This window comes from Diplotaxodon limnothrissa, linkage group LG7, assembly GCF_057381915.1.
Source record: "Diplotaxodon limnothrissa isolate DT_005_m linkage group LG7, D_limnothrissa_male_GT1.1, whole genome shotgun sequence".
NCBI lineage: Eukaryota > Metazoa > Chordata > Actinopteri > Cichliformes > Cichlidae > Diplotaxodon > Diplotaxodon limnothrissa.
Window position 1 is genome coordinate 2,575,157 of NC_140602.1, and position 21,392 is coordinate 2,596,548.

At 42.6% G+C, this 21,392-nt stretch overlaps 1 protein-coding gene across 1 annotated transcript; it reads right to left on the bottom strand.

Moving 5' to 3' along the window:
- Window positions 1–621: 621 nt before the first annotated feature.
- mlycd (malonyl-CoA decarboxylase) lies at window positions 622–17,826 on the bottom strand. Its single transcript, XM_085358995.1, has 5 exons — window positions 17,230–17,826; window positions 11,081–11,193; window positions 8,565–8,721; window positions 7,967–8,119; window positions 622–2,425 (listed from the first exon to the last, which is right to left on the bottom strand). Exons 1-5 carry the CDS (start codon window positions 17,773–17,775, stop codon window positions 1,880–1,882), a joined length of 1,515 nt encoding a protein of 504 aa, XP_085215121.1. The 5' UTR covers window positions 17,776–17,826; the 3' UTR covers window positions 622–1,879.
- Window positions 17,827–21,392: the final 3,566 nt, after the last annotated feature.

Consider the following 21,392-nt stretch of genomic DNA (forward strand, 5'->3'; position numbering starts at 1 on the left):
CAACCCGTTAACCTTAAAAGAAAGTCTACCCAGAATCCTTTGTGTAAAACCTTTGACTCTAATATCAACAATCTGAAACCAGAGTTTTCATTCATTTTGATGCAGTTCTCTCCCAAGATCTGTTGGGGTAAAGCATGCATGCAGATTAGTCCACACTTACAGTTGTAATAATTAAACATACGCTGTCAGAAAATGTGTCAAACAAAAATAATTATCTTAATGCAAGTAATACGCTTTTAGGGCTTTACTGTGATATCTATTAGCTGTTGTTTTAACCCCACCGTCTCGTCTCCTCTTCAAACAATTAGAAGCCTTCAGATAGACTCGCAGCGTGAACCGACTCGTCCTCGAAACATCCTCCACTGACGAGGTTTGTATCATTTCATTTAGAGGCAACCCGGCGTGTGCGCAAATCAGGTTTCAGAGCTGTAGCTGCTCGCCACATGAGCAATTTGTCCTCTTACTCCAAGGGGAAATACCTGACTGACTACTTTTAAAAAGTCATTACTGTAAGACATCATTTATAAAGTTCGTAATTAAAAGCTAGTGGACTTGGACTGCTGCGTGCACAGTGCCATTGGCCACTCCTGGGCAAAGGTGACTCAAAAAACCCTTAGCTTCCAGTGTCAGGTGTGGAGTATGTTGCTGTTGTTTCCGTGGCAACAACCACTATTTCCTCTATTGGGAGACAGAGGGATGGTCCCCACGCACATCTGTACACAGAGACGTATGCGTCTGCTACTGCCACAAATACCTCCAGAGACACTGTGTCTCAAGGGCATCCCTTAAACAACTGTCCTTTTTATGCTTCCTTATCCCCCCCAGCCCCCCCCCCCCCACAACCGAACACCATCAATCTAGCCATTTACTTTAACTTTATTTCTCACTCCATTAGTTTCTAGGACACAGAGCGGCACAAAGAGAGAATAGGGTGGGGTGGGGGCTGGAGGAGGAAGAGTGTGAAAAAAATGAAAAGAAAGTTTGGCTCCTTGGAGAGATAAAATGTAATTTCACAGTCAACTTACTGTGATATATTATTTCACAACAATGGGGTGTGGGCTGATATGAGCCCTGCTTGGCACCTGTACAGAGCACTTAGAACATCAGCGATGGTTCTCCGGAGACGCTGGTCATATGTAATTGTGTGTGTGTGTGTGTGTAGGCGTGGGCTAAATTATCCCCAAAAATCACCTGAATGGAGCTACCAGGAGGGTCCAGCCCACTGGGTTAAAGCGAGCACAGTCAACTGGAAAATATAAGCAGTTGTAACAAACGCGCAAAACAAATCTAATTTTTTTAGTGTTATTTAATGTGAAATAATATTTCCAGTCTGTGATTTCATGTCGTTGTGTGTTGAGCTTTAGTGGGAATAAGCAGCAGGTGTAGATAAACCCAAGCGCAAGAAGAATAAGAGACAAAATCTATTTCTACCCCATCCTTTGACATATTTGCAACACGACAGTTCAGCCAAATGAAAGAATCCAAACATCATTTATTCCAGTAGCTGCGCTCCCTCGTTGCTCGCACTTTACACAGAGTCTTATCCAAGAACATGTTACAGCAGTGATGGATGCCTCGTGCTTCATTAGCTGCAGTCTGTCCTGGGAATCACTTACACAATATCAAACAGCTTTGGCCAGAAATCTAATGAGGAAAACAGCAGATGGCGAGAGTTACGTCACGTGAGAAATGCTCTCATTTCAATTCAAAACATAATATCGACTAACATCCGCTCAGCGGTTCTTCTGGAGCTGCTGGTCTTTGAACATTTATTAAACACGCCAAGTATCGAGGACGGATTTAAATGAAATTCTCACAAATATATAATCGATCGAAACAGCAGAACAACAGAACGGGTGGGCGTGTCCCCATCGCTTAATCACAGTTTGCTGGCCTTCTGAAACTGGGACACGAAGCCGAGCACCTGATCTGACGCTGCGATGACCTTATTCTGAAGGTAACGCGCGCTGTTTTTAGACGTCTCGTTCAGGAAGTAACGATAGTTCACCATGATGCCGCAGGAGTTGGCCACACCCCTGGGGCTGGTGTCGGCACGCCAGTTGAGCCGCCACATTGTAGCGCCATTTTGCAGGTGGAAGTTAGCCACTGGATTGAGAGCATAGCTGCGCCGCTTCTCCCCGTACAGGTACCAGGCGCACAGACGCATCAGAACAGGCTCCAGGACTCCGCACAGTCTCTCTGAACGCATCCACTCGTTAGAGCTGAGGAGCTTGCGAAGGGAATCCACGGTCGGGGTCCCCGGGGTCGAATCGGTGGCATGTTGTATCTCCTTCCACTCTTCCTCAGAGAGCAGATCAAATGCACGGCCCTCCTTCCTGAACTGGCTGAGCAGGCCTTGAAGCCAAGCGGAGAAGCCTGGAATGGGTGACAGGCTGGAGAACTGGGCCATGACAGGGAACTCGCTCTGGAAGGCAGAAGAGAGGCACAGAGTTATACCCATGACCTATTTACATCCAGTCGAATTTCATTCATTCAAAAAGGCCTGTGCATTTCAGGCTGCAGCACTGTTTTTACAGTATGTACAATCATGTGCATTAATGCAGTAAAAGCCGTAAAATAGCCTCAACTTTTCCAAACAGGCGGAAAGAAGAAAAAAGATCATTTGAAAATCCAAACTGGGGATGCAAAGAGGAAACAGAGAGACCACGTACGAGGCAGCACAGATCTTATCTTTACTACAATGTAAAGGTCACCAGTTTTACAGCAGTGGAAAAAGGAGTGATGAACACTCACCTCAGCATCAAAACACCCACCAAAAGAAATGTTTGTTCCCAGGCAGCTGCTCGGGCCTTTAGCTCCTCAGAGAGGGACAGCACTGCAAATCAGCTCCTCTGCTTCATGATCCTGCCCTCCTGATGGAGATGGATGACCCTCTCTGTCCTTACCTCCCTCTTATTCCATCCACCTCCTCTGTCCCTTGCACCTTTAATACCTGTCCTTTTCTTTCAACAGCCGCCCCCGCGTGTCTCTGCCTCCTGTTGTCTGCCCACACACGAACCAGTCACCCACCCACTCACCCATCTCACAAGTCCTCTTCCACCCCACTACCTCTCTACTTTCACAAAAACGCTCCCCCTCCCCTCCCCTCCCCGGCCCATCTTCGCGCTTCGGCGTCTAGGTTGATAAGTGACGGAGCAAATGTGGCAGGCAGAGAAGTGAAAGGCTGCCGATGAAAGTGTCAGACAAACCCTGGAGGGACACGTCGCTGTCTGTGTGCCTTGTTCTGCAACATTGTTTCTATTCCTCCCTTGATCTCGACCCCCTCGGCCCCTTTTACACTAAAAGCCAACCTTCTCACTCTCAGCGTCCTGCTGCCTTTGTACTTCTTTGCACTTCCTTATTCTAACCTCTACTTTTAACTACTGCCTGTTAGGAGTGGGCAGTGTTTACAGAACAGGAAGGTACCCGAATCAGGACAGAAACAGTAAGAAAGGAGGAAAAAGAAACTGGGAGGATAGAATATAGAAGAAAGGATGGAGCGGTGCCAGAACTACGCTCCAGGGTCCAATCTACAAAGACAAGCAGGGCGTCCTCTTTACCTTAAATCACCACGGTGACCTTTTCTTTTCCCCTCTGTCATCTATCAGTCATCAGAGTGCTCCCTCTGTGCTACGCCGCTCCTCTCTTCACCTTTACAAACGCTAAAGAAGCCAAGCTGAGAAACCTCTGCCACAGCTGGCTTTGAAGTAAAGCACTGCAGTCACTCGTCAGGGTCACGGGTACGATTCCCATTCATGGAAAACTGTCCAGAAGATTTCTTGAACCAAACAGAAGAATACATTCTGCCTCCCTGAAATATCATTCTATGTTAAAGCCTTTTATAGCATGTTGGAAACACCGACTCTGGTCGAGGAACCACGTGCAGATGAAACCAGTGCTTTCACGCTCTGCCCTGAACAGGCAAACACACGTTTGTGGTTTTTCTCCCTCTTTTCTGCCATGAAGCAAAAATTTCAATACACCAGAGTAAAGACTCCTCCTAGTTTTAGGAGACGACCTGACAAACCCTCACTCGGGCTTCTCTCCGCCGGCCCTCCGTAAGTTTTCAGAATTCATTTTGAGATTTTGCTTTGCACTTCTAAAACACATCTAGGTCTGGCCCCGAGCTACGTGGCAGAAATATTAACCCCATAAGAGCCCGTCTGCAGCTTTCAACTCCTCAGTTAGAGCTTTTCTGGCTGTTTTAAGGCAGCGGCTTAAATCCAACCGTGCTTTTGCCACCAGGGCTACTCAGCTTTTTCATGACCTGCCTGAGGAGATAAGGAGTGCTGAATCTGTGCCTTCTTTTAAATCACTTTTAAATACATTTTGTAGAGACTTAGTTTATAAAGTATTTGGTATATGAAGCAGTTGATATTATCATGATGATAAATAAAATCCCTAAAGCTAAAGACAGCTAGAGCTAAAAGCTTAAATTAGCTCAGGAGGGCAGTATGTATGTACTGATATTAAATTTTACTTAGTTAATTATAATTCTTGCTGTATACATTATTAAACAGCAAGATAAATAGCATAATTAGCCAATTGTGCCACCCACGACCCTGACAAGGATAAGCGGAAGGATGGATGGATGAAACGATATATTTTTAGACATAAGTTGTAACAGCCGCCGTTTTCTTTGTGAGTATTTATTACACGGCCTGCTGGGGGAAAAGCCTGTTCTAACGTTTGAGTCTAAGGTTTATTTTTTAGCACCTGAGGCCCTTTTTTTGCTTCTCATCCGTAAACACTCTGCATACTCGTTCATGGGATTCAGTTTATTTTGAAAAGTCTCAACAGGATCTTGAGCTTTATTGTGAAAGGTTTATGTGGAAAATAAACAAGCGGATACGCGATGGTGTTACCGTCGTTGTTGCTAACGACAACGCATAAAATCAGGCGCTTGTCTGTCCGCAGTGTGGTTCTATTAAATATAAGAGAAAGAGAGAACTTTAATAAATGAATATAGCCACTACAGTCACCATCAAAACCATGAAAAAATATTACCATAAACAGTTTATTTTGTGACACCACGAAACAAACGATAGACGTTTTTATATATATCGTTATATCGAACAGTTATGAGATAACTAGTTACAGTGACACTGTAACTAGTGTCACTGTAACCCCTATCTGTCTGCATGAAAATGGATTTAGAAATAATTTGGAACTTTTTTCGCTCTGTCTGATCTGTTGTCTGTTACAGTTCACACCCACCTGCTAACTTCCACCTGTTCTTTCTAATAATGCTTGATCTGTTATTGTTCAGTATGTTTAATAGAGTATACAGGCAGGCAAAGATGTATACATCTATAGTAGTTCACTGCTATAAACATACAAGCAGTTATTTCCTCATTTAAACTGCCAGCTCTCTTCTTCAACGTTGCTTCGTTGCTCTGGAACGATTCCAAAGCTCAAGATCTTTAAGATTGCTTAGTGTGAGTCCCGTTCAGACCACTTTCACTTACACTTCTGCCACAGTGGCTGGACATCCTTCAGCGTGTCAAGTTTAGATTTTTCCTCCAGGAGGAGGGACTGTATCCGACTGCCAGGGTGGGTGCTGAGTCAAAAAAGCCCCCACACAGACCACACAGCCACCATCTCAGCTCCCGTATTTACAGTAGAAGGTCAATAAGCAGTATCATTTTGCTAATCAACTTTCGTGTGCACAACCCTGTGAAGACCAAAAAACCACCTCCTGACCTGAAGGCCTGCATATCTGCTCGTATGCATGCGTGCAAATAGTCAGACCAGCACTTCCAGGTAGACATTTATAACTAATAGCAGCAGGAAAAGTGGTCAAGAGGAGATGAAAGGACAGAGACAGGTGTCTCACAACTGTTAAGCTACTTTCTCTTTGCAGATAGAAAGGAGACAGAAATCTGCATTAGGAGGCTGGAAGAGCTATAACAGCACAAGTCAGAGGAAGTGAAAGAGTCTGTGATGTACCGTTATTTATTTTGTTCCAGTTCCTGTTTCTTTCGTTTCTTTTGTTTCTTTACTTTATTAAAGTCTCATTTCTCTTACACACCTTCACGAATGCAGAATCCGCATCTTTAAGGCTTCTACAAAACAATGCAATATAACATCGGTGACGTGCGACACCCAAAGCCTTACTGCCGACGCAGAAAACACAAAACCATATCTGCGCTGCTCACTCAACCGTATGCTTCCATTAATAACAATGACAATAAGCAAACCACTTGCAGACATCAAAACAGTCACTTTGTATGGATAAATAAAATGAAAACACTTTAAACCTGATTTTCTTTTTTTATGAGGATACGCTATGAAAAGCTATTTCCCAGCTGTTGATGAGAGAAGCTTTTGATCTTCCATTCAGTGTTCCAATCGTTTAACAAGTGCGAGCTAGAGTGGTCCAACACAAAGAGCTCTTCTGTGCTTATTGAGAGGGATGGATGAGATGTTAGTACTGCCTGTCAGCTGAGTACTTCTCTCTTTATGTATACATGCATTCAGGCGCTATTGCAAGTGGGAGATTTATGATTCAGCACTAAGAATAAAAAAAAGGATGCTAAATGTAAGAAAGTAGGTCAGCTGGACAACACCTGAAGAAAGGGAGGAGCTCTGTGCCATGTGTGCGTTCACGATAAGGCGTTATTATCTAGCTGTAATGGAAAGGTTGAGAAGCGTCACTGATGTGCCTCGCTACATCCTGGTTATATTTAGATAACACATGTTTACTTAACCTTGCTGCATCTCTTTCATTGACACTTATCTGGAATGTCATCGGTATTTTAAACAGGTACCGGCAATTTAATTAGCAGAATTAACCAAAAATGTTTTGCTCTCATCCCATCAACGGGAACACTGAGGCATTTCCAAATAATTCGATCATATCCTCAAAGACAATTCAAGTTCTAGTAGCTGCAACTGAGCCAAGGTAAACTCTGTCAGGCTAAAAATGTGAAAATGTGATTGTTTGTTGTATATAAGCACTAGGGGTGCAACGATACACAAAATTCACGGTTCGGTTCGATACTTTGGTGTCACGGTTCGATATTTTTTTCGATACAAAAAAAATGTTCATGCCTTTTTAATTTGTCATTTATTAAAATTATAAATATATATTTTAACTCAAAAGTACAGTTTTTAAATTTAATGTTGCTGAAACAACAAAGTAATAAAAAAATTAATCTGATGGAGAAATCCCTCATCTTTGGAAAAGAGAGTTTATTACAGAGAAACGTCTCTTTTCAAAATAAAAGCTCTACTATCCGCTTCTTCTGGGCTATATTCTCAGCAGCATATTAAACATATCAGGTCCCCATAAGGAGAATCCTGTGCTAACGGCTGTCTAAATGACTCGGGTAAAGTTTGTAGCATGCGTGCTTGTTGTTTTTGTCTGCTTCCACTTGTCTTTGCACTAGGATGATGTCGGAGTAAATGTGCAGTCATACTCGTTGTGTTCCCACTAGTGCTGTCAGCGTTAATCTGAAATGACGTTAACACCACAACACGGCAAATCTCCGTTAACGAGCTACCGCGGATCGCCCCGTGCGTGGGGCTGGACGGCCAACACGTTAACGAGCTAACTGCGCTAACACACTAGTTCACACCAATGTAATTGAGCATTGCGTGGCACATCCGACATACTGTTTTACTTTAGTCCATGACGCGCTTACCTTCAGGGTCATACGTCACATGAAAACCAAAATAGTTCCAAAGGCCAGATCTGAATGAGGGTGGGGGAGGTTCAGTTTGCTATGTTGCAACGAGCTTAGCTTCTGTCTCGCTAGCTTGCGCTCAGCACTGTCGAGTGCAGATCCACTGAGCGCTCAACACAGACAGCATCGTCAGAAGAAAAGTTGATAAAAATAAATTACAAATGTTGTATTGTTCGATACATATGCGTACCGAACCGAAAGCACTGTATCGAACGGTTCAATATCGATACGAGTATCGTTGCACCCCTAATAAGCACCTGCAGCCCACATTCGCTTACCTGCAATTCACGCACCACCCTCTTGATGAGGACGTTGCCCAGTTCCACCCCTTGCAGGCCAGCTTGTGTTGAAGAGATCGAGTAGAAGATAGCTGAATTGATCTTATTCACGTCTTCGTCTGAGTCCAGGGTGGCAAACTCACGAACAATACTCTGAGAAAAAAGAAAGAGAGAAGATCATTTTTTCTTTAGGCTGGAGTAAGGAAGACAAATCCTGCACTACTCATGCAGCTGTAAACCCATTTTCAGTGTTCTTAGCTGCTGAGCTGCTGTCAGGGCAAGTTTCACTACAACTATTTGAGAGCCGCTGGGGCAGAACTGTGGAAATCATTGCACAATTTTACACTGTGAAATATTCTTGGATTTCAGTGTTGTGAAAACCGCCTTTAGCTCGCACAAAAACAAAAAGAAGCGATTGCTGAGCATAAAGCTTTGTTTAAACAGGAATGTGCAGTTACAAGGCCTTGGCCGTGATGTTTCTTCATACTGGTCACGTGACAGGAGGACCGACACAGTAAATCCCAGACGTGTAACTGTCTTCTACGCTTTAATAAAGGGACACAAACCGTTACAGCAGCCTCCGGCTACTGAGTCTAACCTGTATGTTATCAGAGATGTCTTCAGTCAGAGCCACGTGGAGTACAACCAAGGGCTCTCCCGGCATGGCAGCATGGGTGAAGGCATAGCAGCGTCGGTACGGTCCCACTCTGCGCTTCAGGTCGGTCCAGTTTCTTACAGGGTGCACTGCCTCATACCTGGGAGAAGGCAGGCTCATGGTTAGCTCCAAAGTCCTTGGTTACCGATATGAAATGTTATTAGTTACACGCCTCCAGCTTAAATAATCACAGCAGCTTAAAAAAACTCAGTGTCCTTTTTGCAGCACAGGATCCTTCAGCTCAGACGGAGGTCGACAAAAGCGGCGTCTCATTCGGGCGGCTCAAAGAACCACCACAAGTGGGTCTGATTAGCTGCGTCGAGCCAGTTAGCTTTGAATGACATTTTCCTCATTTTTCATTCAAAGATAAAAGTGTTGTGTTACTCAATTTCAAATATTACGTTTTTAATTGCAACGGTTTGCAAAAGACCTTTTTCTGCTATTCTAACATAAAATAGCCAAATTAATATAAAGCTAAATACAGGCGTTACAAAGTTTTAATTAAAGTGATTACTAACATTTGTGTTTGCAAACTTTTACATCAAACTGGCTGCTGTGAAAGATCTTTATAGCAATAGCTTCACATGGGGCGCTTAATAGGGCTCCTATTTATATTATATTAGAGTATATCGTTGATTATATCGAACTTCCATCGTTGCACCATCGAGAGCATCCTGACCAACTGTATAACAGTCTGGTACGGGAACTGCTCTGCCTCGGACCGGAAGGCGTTGCAGAGGGTCGTGAAAACTGCCCAGCGCATCACCGGAGCACCACTTCCTGCCATAAAAGACATCTACAGGAAGCGGTGTCTGAAAAGAGCTGGGAAAATCATCAAAGACCCCAGTCACCCATCACATGGACTCTTCACCCCCCTGCCCTCTGGGAGGCGCCACAGGAGCCTCCGGACTAAGACCACCAGGTACCGGAACAGCTTCTTCCCCACAGCTGTCAGACTCCTGAACTCTGCCTCCTGACATCTGACCCACGTTAAACTCATGGACTGAACATACACACACCCACAATGGACAACTGTACCCTCAAACACAATAATAACATGGACTGAACCACCACTCACAACCACTAGCACTTTATATAGCCTCTGTAGAAACTATCTACACCCTCACTTATCTTAACTGCACTACTGTATAGCTCTGTGTAAATAATCATTCTGTACATTCGATAATCTTTAATCCTACAACTGTTTACAACTTGCATAGTTCCCATTTCTGTATAACTGTATATCTCAGATTCTGTAAAGTTATTTATTTCATATTCTGTATAGTTTTTCATATTTATATCCTGTTCATATCCTGTACATAGCTTGTACTTACTACAGCCCACATAGAATATAACTATAAGTTATATTCTATAATTTATAGTTATAGAATATTCACAACATACCTCATACCGTGTACATTATAACATAATAGACCCATTTCTGTAATATACTTACATATCTATATTATTGCTAATATATATTGTAATATATCTATATCACTAAGCACTTCTGGATGGATGCAAACTGCATTTCGTTGCCCTGTACCTGTGCATGTGCAATGACAATAAAGTTGAATTCTATTCTATTCTATATAAACTATGTTGCGATCGTGGCTCAAGAGTTGGGAGTTCGCCTTGTAGTCAGAAGGTTGCTGGTTCGAGCCCCGGCTTGGACAGTCTCGGTCGTTGTGTCCTTGGGCAAGACACTTCACCTGTTGCCTACTGGTGGTGGTCAGAGGGCCCGGTGGCGCCAGTGTCCGGCAGCCTCGCCTCTGTCAGTGCGCCCCAGTGTGGCTGTGGCTACAATGTAGCTGCCATCACCAGTGTGTGGATGGGTGGATGACTGGATATGTAAAGCGCTTTGGGGTCCTTAGGGACTAGTAAAGTGCTATATAAATACAGGCCATTTACCATTTAGCTAATTTCACTGCAATATTTTGAGGACTGTCTCACCTGCTACCTTGTTTACCCGCCTTCTAAAGTGCACCTGATTTCTGTACAGTGGGAATAGGAAGTGAAATGACTCCCCCTAGAGCCTGGAGTAAAGCTACAGTTATATTCTAATACTAATCATTTCCAAAACCTGTAGCTGAATCTTTAGGTAAAGATAAAAGAGAGAAATGCACAGCTAGTTGGGCTGCTTTAAATACATTAATCAGCTGTAGCACCTTCTCCCAACAAGTACTTCAAACTTGTGTGTGCAAGCAGGTGCATGTGTGTGTTTTTACCTCCCTCTGTCATGCTACAGCAGCCCTGTCCACGTGTTTAAATGCTCATGAAGTTCATTTAAACACGTGGACAAGCCCGCTGTCCCTATGGTTACAGAGGAGGGGTTAAGTAAACAGTCATTTTTAAAACTGTGCTGTCTAATGTGCTTCAGGGAAGAAGAAAAAACAGCCTGCGATGCGATTCTACAGTTAAAGATGAGGAACAACACTGGGTCGCAGTGATGCCCTTACTGGCTGATCTTCTGCAGGATCTCGCAGGGGGACTGCCAGGTGATTCTCTCGAGTCGCAGCAGACCTACAGAGAACCACTCAGACAGCAAGCTCTTCAGCGCACCATTCAGGTCCTGTGGGAGAAAAAGGGGAGCGTTTAGCTGTAACAGCCACATCCAGCTGATAATTGAAACATTCGCCACATTCTTTCTGTTTCAGAGAGCAGCTCAGCAGCTGCTCTGTCAAGTAAATATAGTACAAGAAAAAGAAGGTCATCCACAATATTGAGTAATGCAAGCACTAACTAAATGTCATTTCACTGTTGCAGTGAAAAGCTGGAAGTGGAAAATAAAATACTGTCTTTTCTATTCCTATTAAGAACTGGATAAATACAACCCTGTGACCTGTTTTATTAGGAACTCACAAAGTAGAGCAGCGCAGCAGCTGAAGTTTGTCTGTGGCGATGAACAATTCATGGCCACATCTTGGACACTGTGCCTGGATGTGTGCTCCTTTGGGCGTCGGTATACAGTTTGAATGTTTTCACATTATGAATAGTGATTGGTTCGAGCTTGCAATAAGCGTAGAAGGGGCACTTCAATAAGCAACTTGCCATTTGAAAGCAGGCCTGTCCTCCAACAAAGGTCAGACTTCATTTAAAGCAAATCTCTTGCAAACACACAAACAAGCTCACAAGGTGCACACACTCAGGCACATAAATAGAGCTTATATTGGCTGTTTCATAGGATGGCTTCTCTTCAGGCTTACTTTAATGCCAGCTTGTCAATCATAATAAAAGCTAATACAAACAAGCACAACTACAGTCACGGTGTAAAAGCCAGTGGCTGAAATTCTCCACGAGCAGTGATCGAATCCAAAGCTAACAGCATTTGAAATTCATCCCCACATATAAGCATCATGCCCCGCATTATTCAGCTGTACGGTTGAGAAGTTTCAGACTAGAAGATTCTGTTGAGCAAAGAGCAAATCAAAAGTAACCCTGAAATACAATTTTAGCATAACTTCAATTTCGACTTATTTCATAGTATATATGTGTTCCTCAGACTTCACAAGCTGCCAGAAGGGAAATAATCTACGATAGCTGATACGCACATCAACAACGCCGTGAGGGAATAGCAGCCGCTGGCTTGGGCGGCCAATTTTCACCCACACAAAAGAGAGGTCAAACTGGGATGTGTATTCCATTGACCCAGCAGAAGATGGAGTCTTTAGAAATGGAAGAGTGCATCACTCAAGGCCTCGAGTTAGGAGAGAGGGAGAGAGGGATGGCAGAAAGAAAGGGAAGGGGTAAAAAAGAAAATCCTGCAACCCATTAAAAAGAAAATGAAGCGACACTTTTGACACCGGAGCCGTATCAATGCAGCCGAGCGCGGATGCTGTAAGGTGATACAGCCTCTGCTACAAGCAGCCTCTCTACCTCGAGCTGGAGTTATTTTGTGACTATACAGTGAGCCAGCATGAGCTGCCTGCACAAGGCCAGATGACCACTGACTGTCCAAGTGTTTCAAAGGTCAGTCAGAGCCTGCCAGTACCTTTGCTCCAGCAGGGCGCGTGCCATTTGTAAGCTTGTGCGTTGAAGGGGAAAAAATAGTCCCGCTGACACGTGCACCCCCAGGGAGCCAACTAACACGATATCCTTGACATGTCCTAACCAGTGTTGGGCAAGTTACTTTGAAAAAGTCATTAATTACTTGAAAATTAACTATTACGTTACTTTAAAAAAAATGTTTAACCCCCTGGGCTCCAGGGTATAATTGGCCATTTTTCACTACGTTTGATTTTCCCTCCACATTTCACCTTTAAAAACTATTTCCTTTGCCTTGTTTATCATTGTTTTCAGCACAACCTCACGTGTCTGAATTTACAGTCATGTTTTCATTTTGACAGACTGTATTGATCTAAAAATCAGACAAAAAACATAAAATCCGAGTAGAAAAGGTGGATTTTTTACTGTAACAACCACAAACATGTTTAATGAATCATATTTCATAACTTTAAATGCAAATATAAATTGTCAATTTTAAAATCTATGTACAACCTATGTACAAGTTTTGCAAATAACAATGTTATTTGCAGCCATTTACCTTTTATTCCTTTTTCAATAAGATGCCACAAATTGTTTGTGCCACTCCAAAAACATAATTTCTGTCCACTATAAAGGAAACATCACAGCCTGATACCTGCAGGTCTGACAGCAGCAGGTGTGTCACTCCTGTTTCTTCCTGGAGACAGCAGTCGCCTCATTGTTCTGACACACAACACAAAACTATCCACAACACTACACACTAACTACACAAGACAACACATTAACTACACACTCCAAACACGCTAAACGTCACAAATCTCTCACATCTCAAAACTCGCTCTCTCTCTCTCACTGTCACTCCTAAAACTTCCGCCTCTTCCTAAACAACCAAACGTCATGTTTCCATATCATTTCTTGATTGGTCGACATGGTGCATTTTTCCACCAACACCAAAGGGCTGTTTTTTGTTTTGTTTTTTTATTTGTTGCTCATAAGCAGAGAGGTCTCGAGAGGCACCTTGTTGCCTTGTCTTTAAGTGGCCATGTGATTGGCTTACCACGACTACTTTATTCTTCCTCAGTCAAACAGCAGCACTCATGCCATTGTTTTGCCCCCTGAGCTCCAGGTGTTGTGCCAAAAAGTGATCGTCGGGCAGAAAGTGATCACCGTCCGCGGGAGCGCGAAGCTGCTTAAAGCTGCAGCGCCCAGATTACTTACAGCTACTTCCTGCAGCTGATATAAGATGCAGTAAGCTGAACACAGCTTCACCCGTCTGTTTGTTGAAAAATAGTAACACGACCGCATTTTCTTGTTAGTAACGGTAACGGCGTTGTAACGATAGGAACAGTAATTAGTTAGATTACTCGTTACTGCAAAAAGTAACGCCATTACTTGTAACGCCGTTGTTCCCATGACTGGTCCTAACATCTTCCAGTTGCAGTTTGGGGCAACACAAATGAAAGGGCCTGAAGCAAAAAGGTGAGAGGGAACATCAAAAATCAATATGCAAATCCAACTAATCTAAATGAAAGAGAAACACAGCGACTCGGTCTTGGGTACATTTAAAAAGTGAATGTACCCAAGCCTTGTATGCTGTACTGTAGTTCTACAGTCATTACCATATTCTGATTGCAAGGTCTCCCTTGGTATGCACATACCTTCAACGCAGGTACAAAAAGCTTCACGTAGGCTGTGACCTTTTCTCATTTTTTAGCTCAATCAATGCAGGCGGTAACAACAAGCAAAGATTACGAGGCACCAACAAGACCAGATACAGTGCTGAGAAGAAGTCGGTACTCTGTTGGCAACTTAGACCTTTTTAAGCTACACAGGCTCTCAGTGGTCCTGGGTTATTGAGATTAAGCACATCTGAACCACGTTAGAGCAGGAACGGTGCAATCGGGGTCTTTAAAAAACATATCAGCCAGTAGCACTTAACACATGAAAACACATGATTGCAAGGTCAAAGGCATATGCACTTTCAGTGCTTTCCAAAGCAAAACGTAGAAGCTGAAGATGACTAAAGTAGGCTTTCATAAAATAGCTGCTTATGATACCAGAAAAAGACATTTTAGTTGAACTATAATAGCTTTTGATTGTGGTTTTCTAATTTTGATTCACATATTTCAGCACAAGAATTTTACAGATCAGCAGCTTCCTTTTTATGTAGTATGTTGGAGAATCGGGGGGGAAATCATTTTCATGAGCTACATAAAGAAAAATGTGGGTTTTTAACACAAAACTAAACAGAGATGTTAATGAGGTTTTATCAAATGTTGAGACTGAGAAAGATTTGCTCATTCTGAGCTTGATGCCAGCAAGCTAAACTTATAAAAGAAAAAGTGGAACTTATATAAAGGCTGGAAAGACGTGCAATGCTTAATAAAGAAAAAGTAGAAGTGAAAGAAAGTACCTCAGCGTGATGGCTTATTACTGAAAGGCATCCGTCTTTTAGCCCTTTAATAAATATAGTGAAGTACACTCACAAAGTGCCAGTACTTTCATTCCCATCTAGATTTCTTTAAAATAGCACCTTGTGCGCCTTCAAAGACTTGGAGTTGAGAAAGGCGTCCCGGAGAGACCGTCTTTCATAAGTGAAAATGTGGAGAGGTTTACCACTTTGCGAATGACTGCACAGGCAAACAATTCAGCTATTTTAGAATAACCTTTCTCAACATAAAATTGCAAAGAATTTGCGGATTTCATCATGTTTGGTACAAAACCTGAATATAACAAATAAAAATAGGGTTGCAAACTATCAATTAATTGTGATGGCTGACTACAAAAACCAGTTCAAACTCAGGAAAGAAAAACGCTGTGCCTGAGCTTGTTTAACACAGACTAAAGTTAAATGCATGCCAGCGGTCTGAAATTTTATCTGATTGTATAGGCAGGCACTGGTCTACATCTATACCATTACTGCTGAATGATATATGCAGGTTTACTTCAAGACAATATCTTTCTTCATTGAAGACGTATGCCTGACCCAACGTTTTGGAATCTGCTGCTGGCATCAAGTTTAAAATGAGCACAAACTTATGTGACATTCTGTCTTTGGAATCCTGTAAATGAAATCCATGGTTTACGCAGTTTGAGCATGATAGCATGCTTACATAACACCAGTGGGTTATTTATAACTCCACTTTCACATCTAATCAGTCTGGGTCCAACATTGAGATCCAGCAGGCATAAGGGAACGCAAGTCAGAGGCTGACATGAAACCAACAGAAAAGTCATCCTGTAAACATACTGCAGTTGCAGGAACTGCCACATAAACAATGCATGTATGCAATTACCAGTACTTGTAACTAACAAAATCATTTTTTATGTTTCTGTTATGTTTAGTTCAGCAGCATGTGTAAGCTCTTTGATCAAGTTGATATTTTCTATGTTTAAATACGATTATTGTTGTAGTTTGAAATAAAAATGTCATCACAAATGTCAAACATTCTCTAGTTTCAGTTTCTTGGTAATCAGAATTTCCATCTTTACTTTTTCCACACCTGACCAGACAATAAGAAAAAGATAAAGCCGATGTTGTAACTGTGGAAAAATCATGAAGAATATGTTACTCTGACAATGTAAATATTCTAAAAAATGTAAGTTAAAAAAATCACAACTGCTTTATTTGTTTACATAGCACTAAGGTTCAGTTGATAGACTTTCTAGCACATTACACTGAATGACAGAACAGATATCAGAATCAAACCACTTGTGGTAATTTTATTATTGCTATTAGTATCAAATATGGGGCTTTAGATGTGAATACCTCTACAGTGTTTATATCTGTACTCTCAAACTAAGTGCACGAACTACACGCTGACAAACCCACTTAAAAATATTCCACTGTTACCACTTACAGCGTGCATAAGCACTGTTACACCCTAGTGTGAACTGAAAGGTGTGATTATATTGACGCCTGAATGATGAGGCCTGTGAGACTGCCTTTATGGTTAAATGCGCTGCCAGAAATGTACCATTATAAGTGGGCAAAGAACATGGGATCGGTGTAATGGGATCTTTAAGGGTTTCTTTCCGCCGCCTTTTCTTTAAAGTCCGTTTTAACTGTCTTCAAAGGATGCATTCAAAATATTCATTACATGCCTGATTAATATTCAGTTCTTTCCCTTTGTAGCTACGGCAGAGAAGTTCTTATTCAGCTATAGAATTAAACATTTGAAAGTCTTTTTTAAACACGAGAGATTTCCAACAACAGTGGAAGACAGCTCTGATCAGCTGAGCTGTCCATCCAGAACACGCAGGAAGTCTGAAGAAAGCTCTGAAATTGAGCTTGACAGTGTTTTTGTCCCAAACAAGCCCCCGTCTAATCAATATGTTAAACAATCATACACTAAGAAGGAATCAAAAAGGACTCGTTAATTACATGGTTAGTAAGGGGGAGTTAACTGGGGCAAAGGTGCACTGAACCCGTGATGAAATATGAACCGGGGGGGCAGCGCACAGGCTGCAGTGTGCAGGCGGCTATACTGTAGCTACCGTTGGATGCTGTCAGGTTATGTCACATGCAGTGTCTCTATATTGGCAATGTCAAACACATAAACGCGAAAGGTATTTCTTGAGCTCGAGTCAAGCGAGCACCCGTAGAAATGTGAACGAATATTACCCTGATGTGCGGGCTGTCGCTAGCTTTGGACGAGATTATTTCGAGCACATCCGCTCGCAGATCCACAAGAAACTTCACTCCCCCCTCGACTCTGCTTATATGACTGAACAGCTGTTTATAACGGGGAGTCAAGGTGTACCGGAGTCTGTCTTCAGCTAGCAAAATGGTCGCCAAGTCCCGTAATTGAGTGTCCAGTAGCTTCAGTGCGAGCTCCGAAACACTTTTGTGGTCCACCCCGAAGTCTTGTGATAGCTTCGTTAGGAAACAAAGTTTATCTTCCTTATCGAGACTTTTGTAGAAGTACATGAACTCCAGGCTGTTAGTTTCGGGTGGGGGCGGGGATTTGTCCCTCGTTTCGTAGGAAGGTAAAGGTGCAACGACCCTCGATAGTATCTCCTCCATACCGGAGACACCGCCGCGACTATGTGTAGAGTACCGGCGCCTGCAGCGGACGTCTGAGGCCTCCAGAGCCACTCTGAGAAGAGCCCGGTGTCGCCAGCACCTTACACTGCTCCGGAAAGCCAAAATCACGGGATGGGATGTCATTACCGGGGGGAGGTTAAGCTGTCTGGAACCCACGACCAGTTACCACACACAGGAAATCATTTCCGGGTCTCTTAAAGAGACAGTACAACAAATAAAACGCACTAACCCGGTGTTGTGCCAAAAAGTGATCCTATGGACAGAAGTTCAGTTTCTGATGGCACAAAGTTCTGCCTATAGTGACGCCTGCCAAAAACTGATGTCATATGTTTCCGTGTGTTTGTTATATGTGTAATATCTTTACTTATGTTGGTATTCGGTGGACTTCGGTAATCAGGGTTTACAAATGGGTTATATATAAAATATATAAATTACCTGTTTTTCAAGTACCTTTGTAACTCTATGTTATTGTACTTACATTATAACCAATCCGGTCCTTTTTGTCCACTTTAAATATGTTTACAGAACTATTATTATATTTGTTGCAATGTCTGCTGTCCTCTTGCCCAGATTATTCTTTAAAAAGACATTTTTAATGTCAACGAGATTTTTTTTTAACTGCGTAAATAAAGGCTATATAAAAGTCACTACCAAAAACTGATTGCGGCTTGTACCTTCTTACAGGAATGTTGTTTGTGACTCAAGATGACTTGATATCATGAGGGATACATCTGACATATGTTTCACATATTTTAGAGCAGAGCTTCCCAAAGTGTGGGGCCCGCCCCCTAGGGGGTGGAGATATTAGCTCTTTATACAGTAAAGTTACAGTGAGATACAAATAACATCAGGCTGATCCTGCCATGATTTGTTCCCTCGGTTCAAATCACGGACAAACAGGATCCCACAGCTGTTTTTGTTTTTAAACCCATTTTGCACATAGAGACATTTTTTGAAAAATGTATTGATAGCAATGTTGAATATTATTACACAGGAAAAAAACAACTACACGTACAATAATCACACCGTGACGCCTCTGCCTTTCTAATGGAGGGAGAGTAACTGTGTGTATGTAAGCGTGTAAAACCTGAAGATAGTCAGATTAACAGTAACAGTATTTTGTCTCTATTTGCAATTCATCTCATGTAAACAATAACGTGCGCACAGCGTGACGTGAAAAAAGGCACATACCTTTGACTTGCCTGATGAACTCTGTATTCCTCGTCCACACGTAAACACAAAAAAGGAGTTTTAAAAGATCTCCATTTTCAGTGATTCTAAACGTCGTTTACGTGTAGCTGAAGGACCCGTCCCATCCAGGCAACAAACTGTTCCAACTTCTGCAATCTGGTAGAAGGTTCCGCATCTTCCGGGCAAGGACAGAGAGACTCAAGAGGAGCTTCTATCCCCAAGCCATCCGGGCCCTAAACACACACACCCGCCCTCTCACATCATCTATAATTGACTGAGACAGGACTCTTCCAGACATTAAACCAAGGCACAATGTACATTTCAAATTCCTCTAATTTTAAATATGTTTATATTGTCTATCCTGTAAAATAGTCAGATGTCTATTCATATTAATGTACAGAATTCACCTGCTTGCTGCTACTACTGCACATTCACCCAATGTATATACTATATATATATATATAATGTTCTTCCTCTACCCCCCCCCAAAAAAATTTTTTTGCACATGTCGAGGAGCGTGTCAGGCTACATTTCACTGTGTGTTATACTTGTATATGCATGTGACAAATAAAGAACCTTGAACCTTGGACCTAGCTGCGTTTTCAAAAACACCGGTGTACGTGCGGACGTAGCGTAAGAGAGTTAGCAGTTTAATCTCTTACTACCTGTAATTTATTGCAGATTACTTGTATTTGTTTAATTGTTTACTAAATGTTTGAGGTGTGAAATAAACCGCAATGGAGCAAAAGATGGGTGTGTGTGGCTGGAGGATGTGTTTGTGCGTGTCCGTGTGCGTGCGCGCACTGGGGGGGGGGCAATATTTTTCTTGTAAAACAAAGGGGGGCCCAGCAAAAAAAGTTTGGGAGCCACTGTTTTAGAGCAACAAGTTATTTATAGCACAGTGACTGGAACACAAGTGAAGAGAGATGTAACATCATACAAGACCATTGTTTCATCTGCCTCCATAATGACATCTCTCACCTTATCAACAAATCCAAAGTGTTTTGGATGCAGTGATTAGAGCTGCAAAGGGTTCATCTTTCACCATCTTACAATGCTTTGACTGCAGCCACTCCCCAGCTCTCTGTGAATGGTCCTCATGGCCATTGATCAATAGTCATCGAACAGTGGTCGCTGATCAATAGTCATGACAATAATGATCAAGAAACTGACCTCACAGCCTGTTGTTGTCAGTGGTGCTGCTTTCAATCATTGTGCAAATGTCCTGTTTATAAGGTTGGGAAACCTGCAGTCATCTGAGCCTGAAGACGTCACCTGGATGATGACGAAACGTTTCTCCCACTGAAAATGTCCAGATGAACAGAATCAGCGTTCTGGGATTTCCTTACCTGGATGACTGAGCTTGTAATGACATTTCTGTGTCAAAAAACTATCCTTGTTTTCTTAGAAGACATAATGATACCATAAAAAGTTTTACTGTGTTTTTGTGGGTATTTTGTCGACTCCATTTACATATAGGGGATTTTCACATATTTCACTGAAGAGGCATGTGCCACCCTGCCTAGACCTCTTGCCCCTCCTTTGTCCCCCCATGTAAAAAATTCTACAGCTGATTCTGCTTTACTGCTTTGAGTCCAAGACTTGGCAATTAAGGGGATTCACAGGAAAGAACATAGCCACTGAGAAGTGAAAAGATTAATTTTAAAATTACTTTTATCCATCACAGTCAAAGGAGCTTGCAAAGAAAAGCGTCTGGACTTCTTTAAGTTGCTTGAAGACGTTTCACCTCTCATCCGAGAAGCTTCTTCAGTTCTAAGGTCAAATGGTGGAGAGTCCCAGATATAAACCTAGTGGGAGTTTCCCCCCACAGAGGGACAAAAGGACCCCCTGATGATCCTCTAATCGCCTGAGCCAAGGTGTGAAACTGGGTGTGGGTCCCAATCAGCCAGAGTTTCGGGTGTGTTCATTGTGAAACCTGGCCCCACCTTATCATGCGAATTCCTGAGGTCAGATGGTCCAGGATGTGAGTGGGCGTTAAGGCGTCTGGGAAGGGATCTCAAAACTAGATTATAGATGGCAGAGAGTTGGTGTCGTAAACCCCGCCTCTGTTCAAAGATGGTCGCTCACAGTGGACATAGATGGCTTCTTTCACTCCTCTTTCAAACCATCTGTCCTCTCTGTCCAAAATGTGAACATTGGCATCCTCGAAAGAGTGACCTTTGACCTTAAGATGCAGATGGACTGCTGAGTCTTGTCCTGTGGAGGTGGCTCTTCTGTGTTGTGCCATGCGCTTGTGAAGTGGCTGTTTGGTCTCTCCAATGTAGAGGTCTGAGCATTCCTCGCTGCACTGTACAGCATACACCACATTGCTAAGTTTGTGTTTTGGCGTTTTGTCTTTCGGGTGAACCAGTTTCTGTCTGAGCGTGTTGCTGGGTCAAAAGAGTGTCCTTTATCCTTAAGATGCATTTATCCTTAAGATGCATCTTAAGGTCAAAGGTCACTCTTTCGAGGATGCCAATGTTCACATTTTGGACAGAGAGGACAGATGGTTTGAAAGAGGAGTGAAAGAAGCCATCTATGTCCACTGT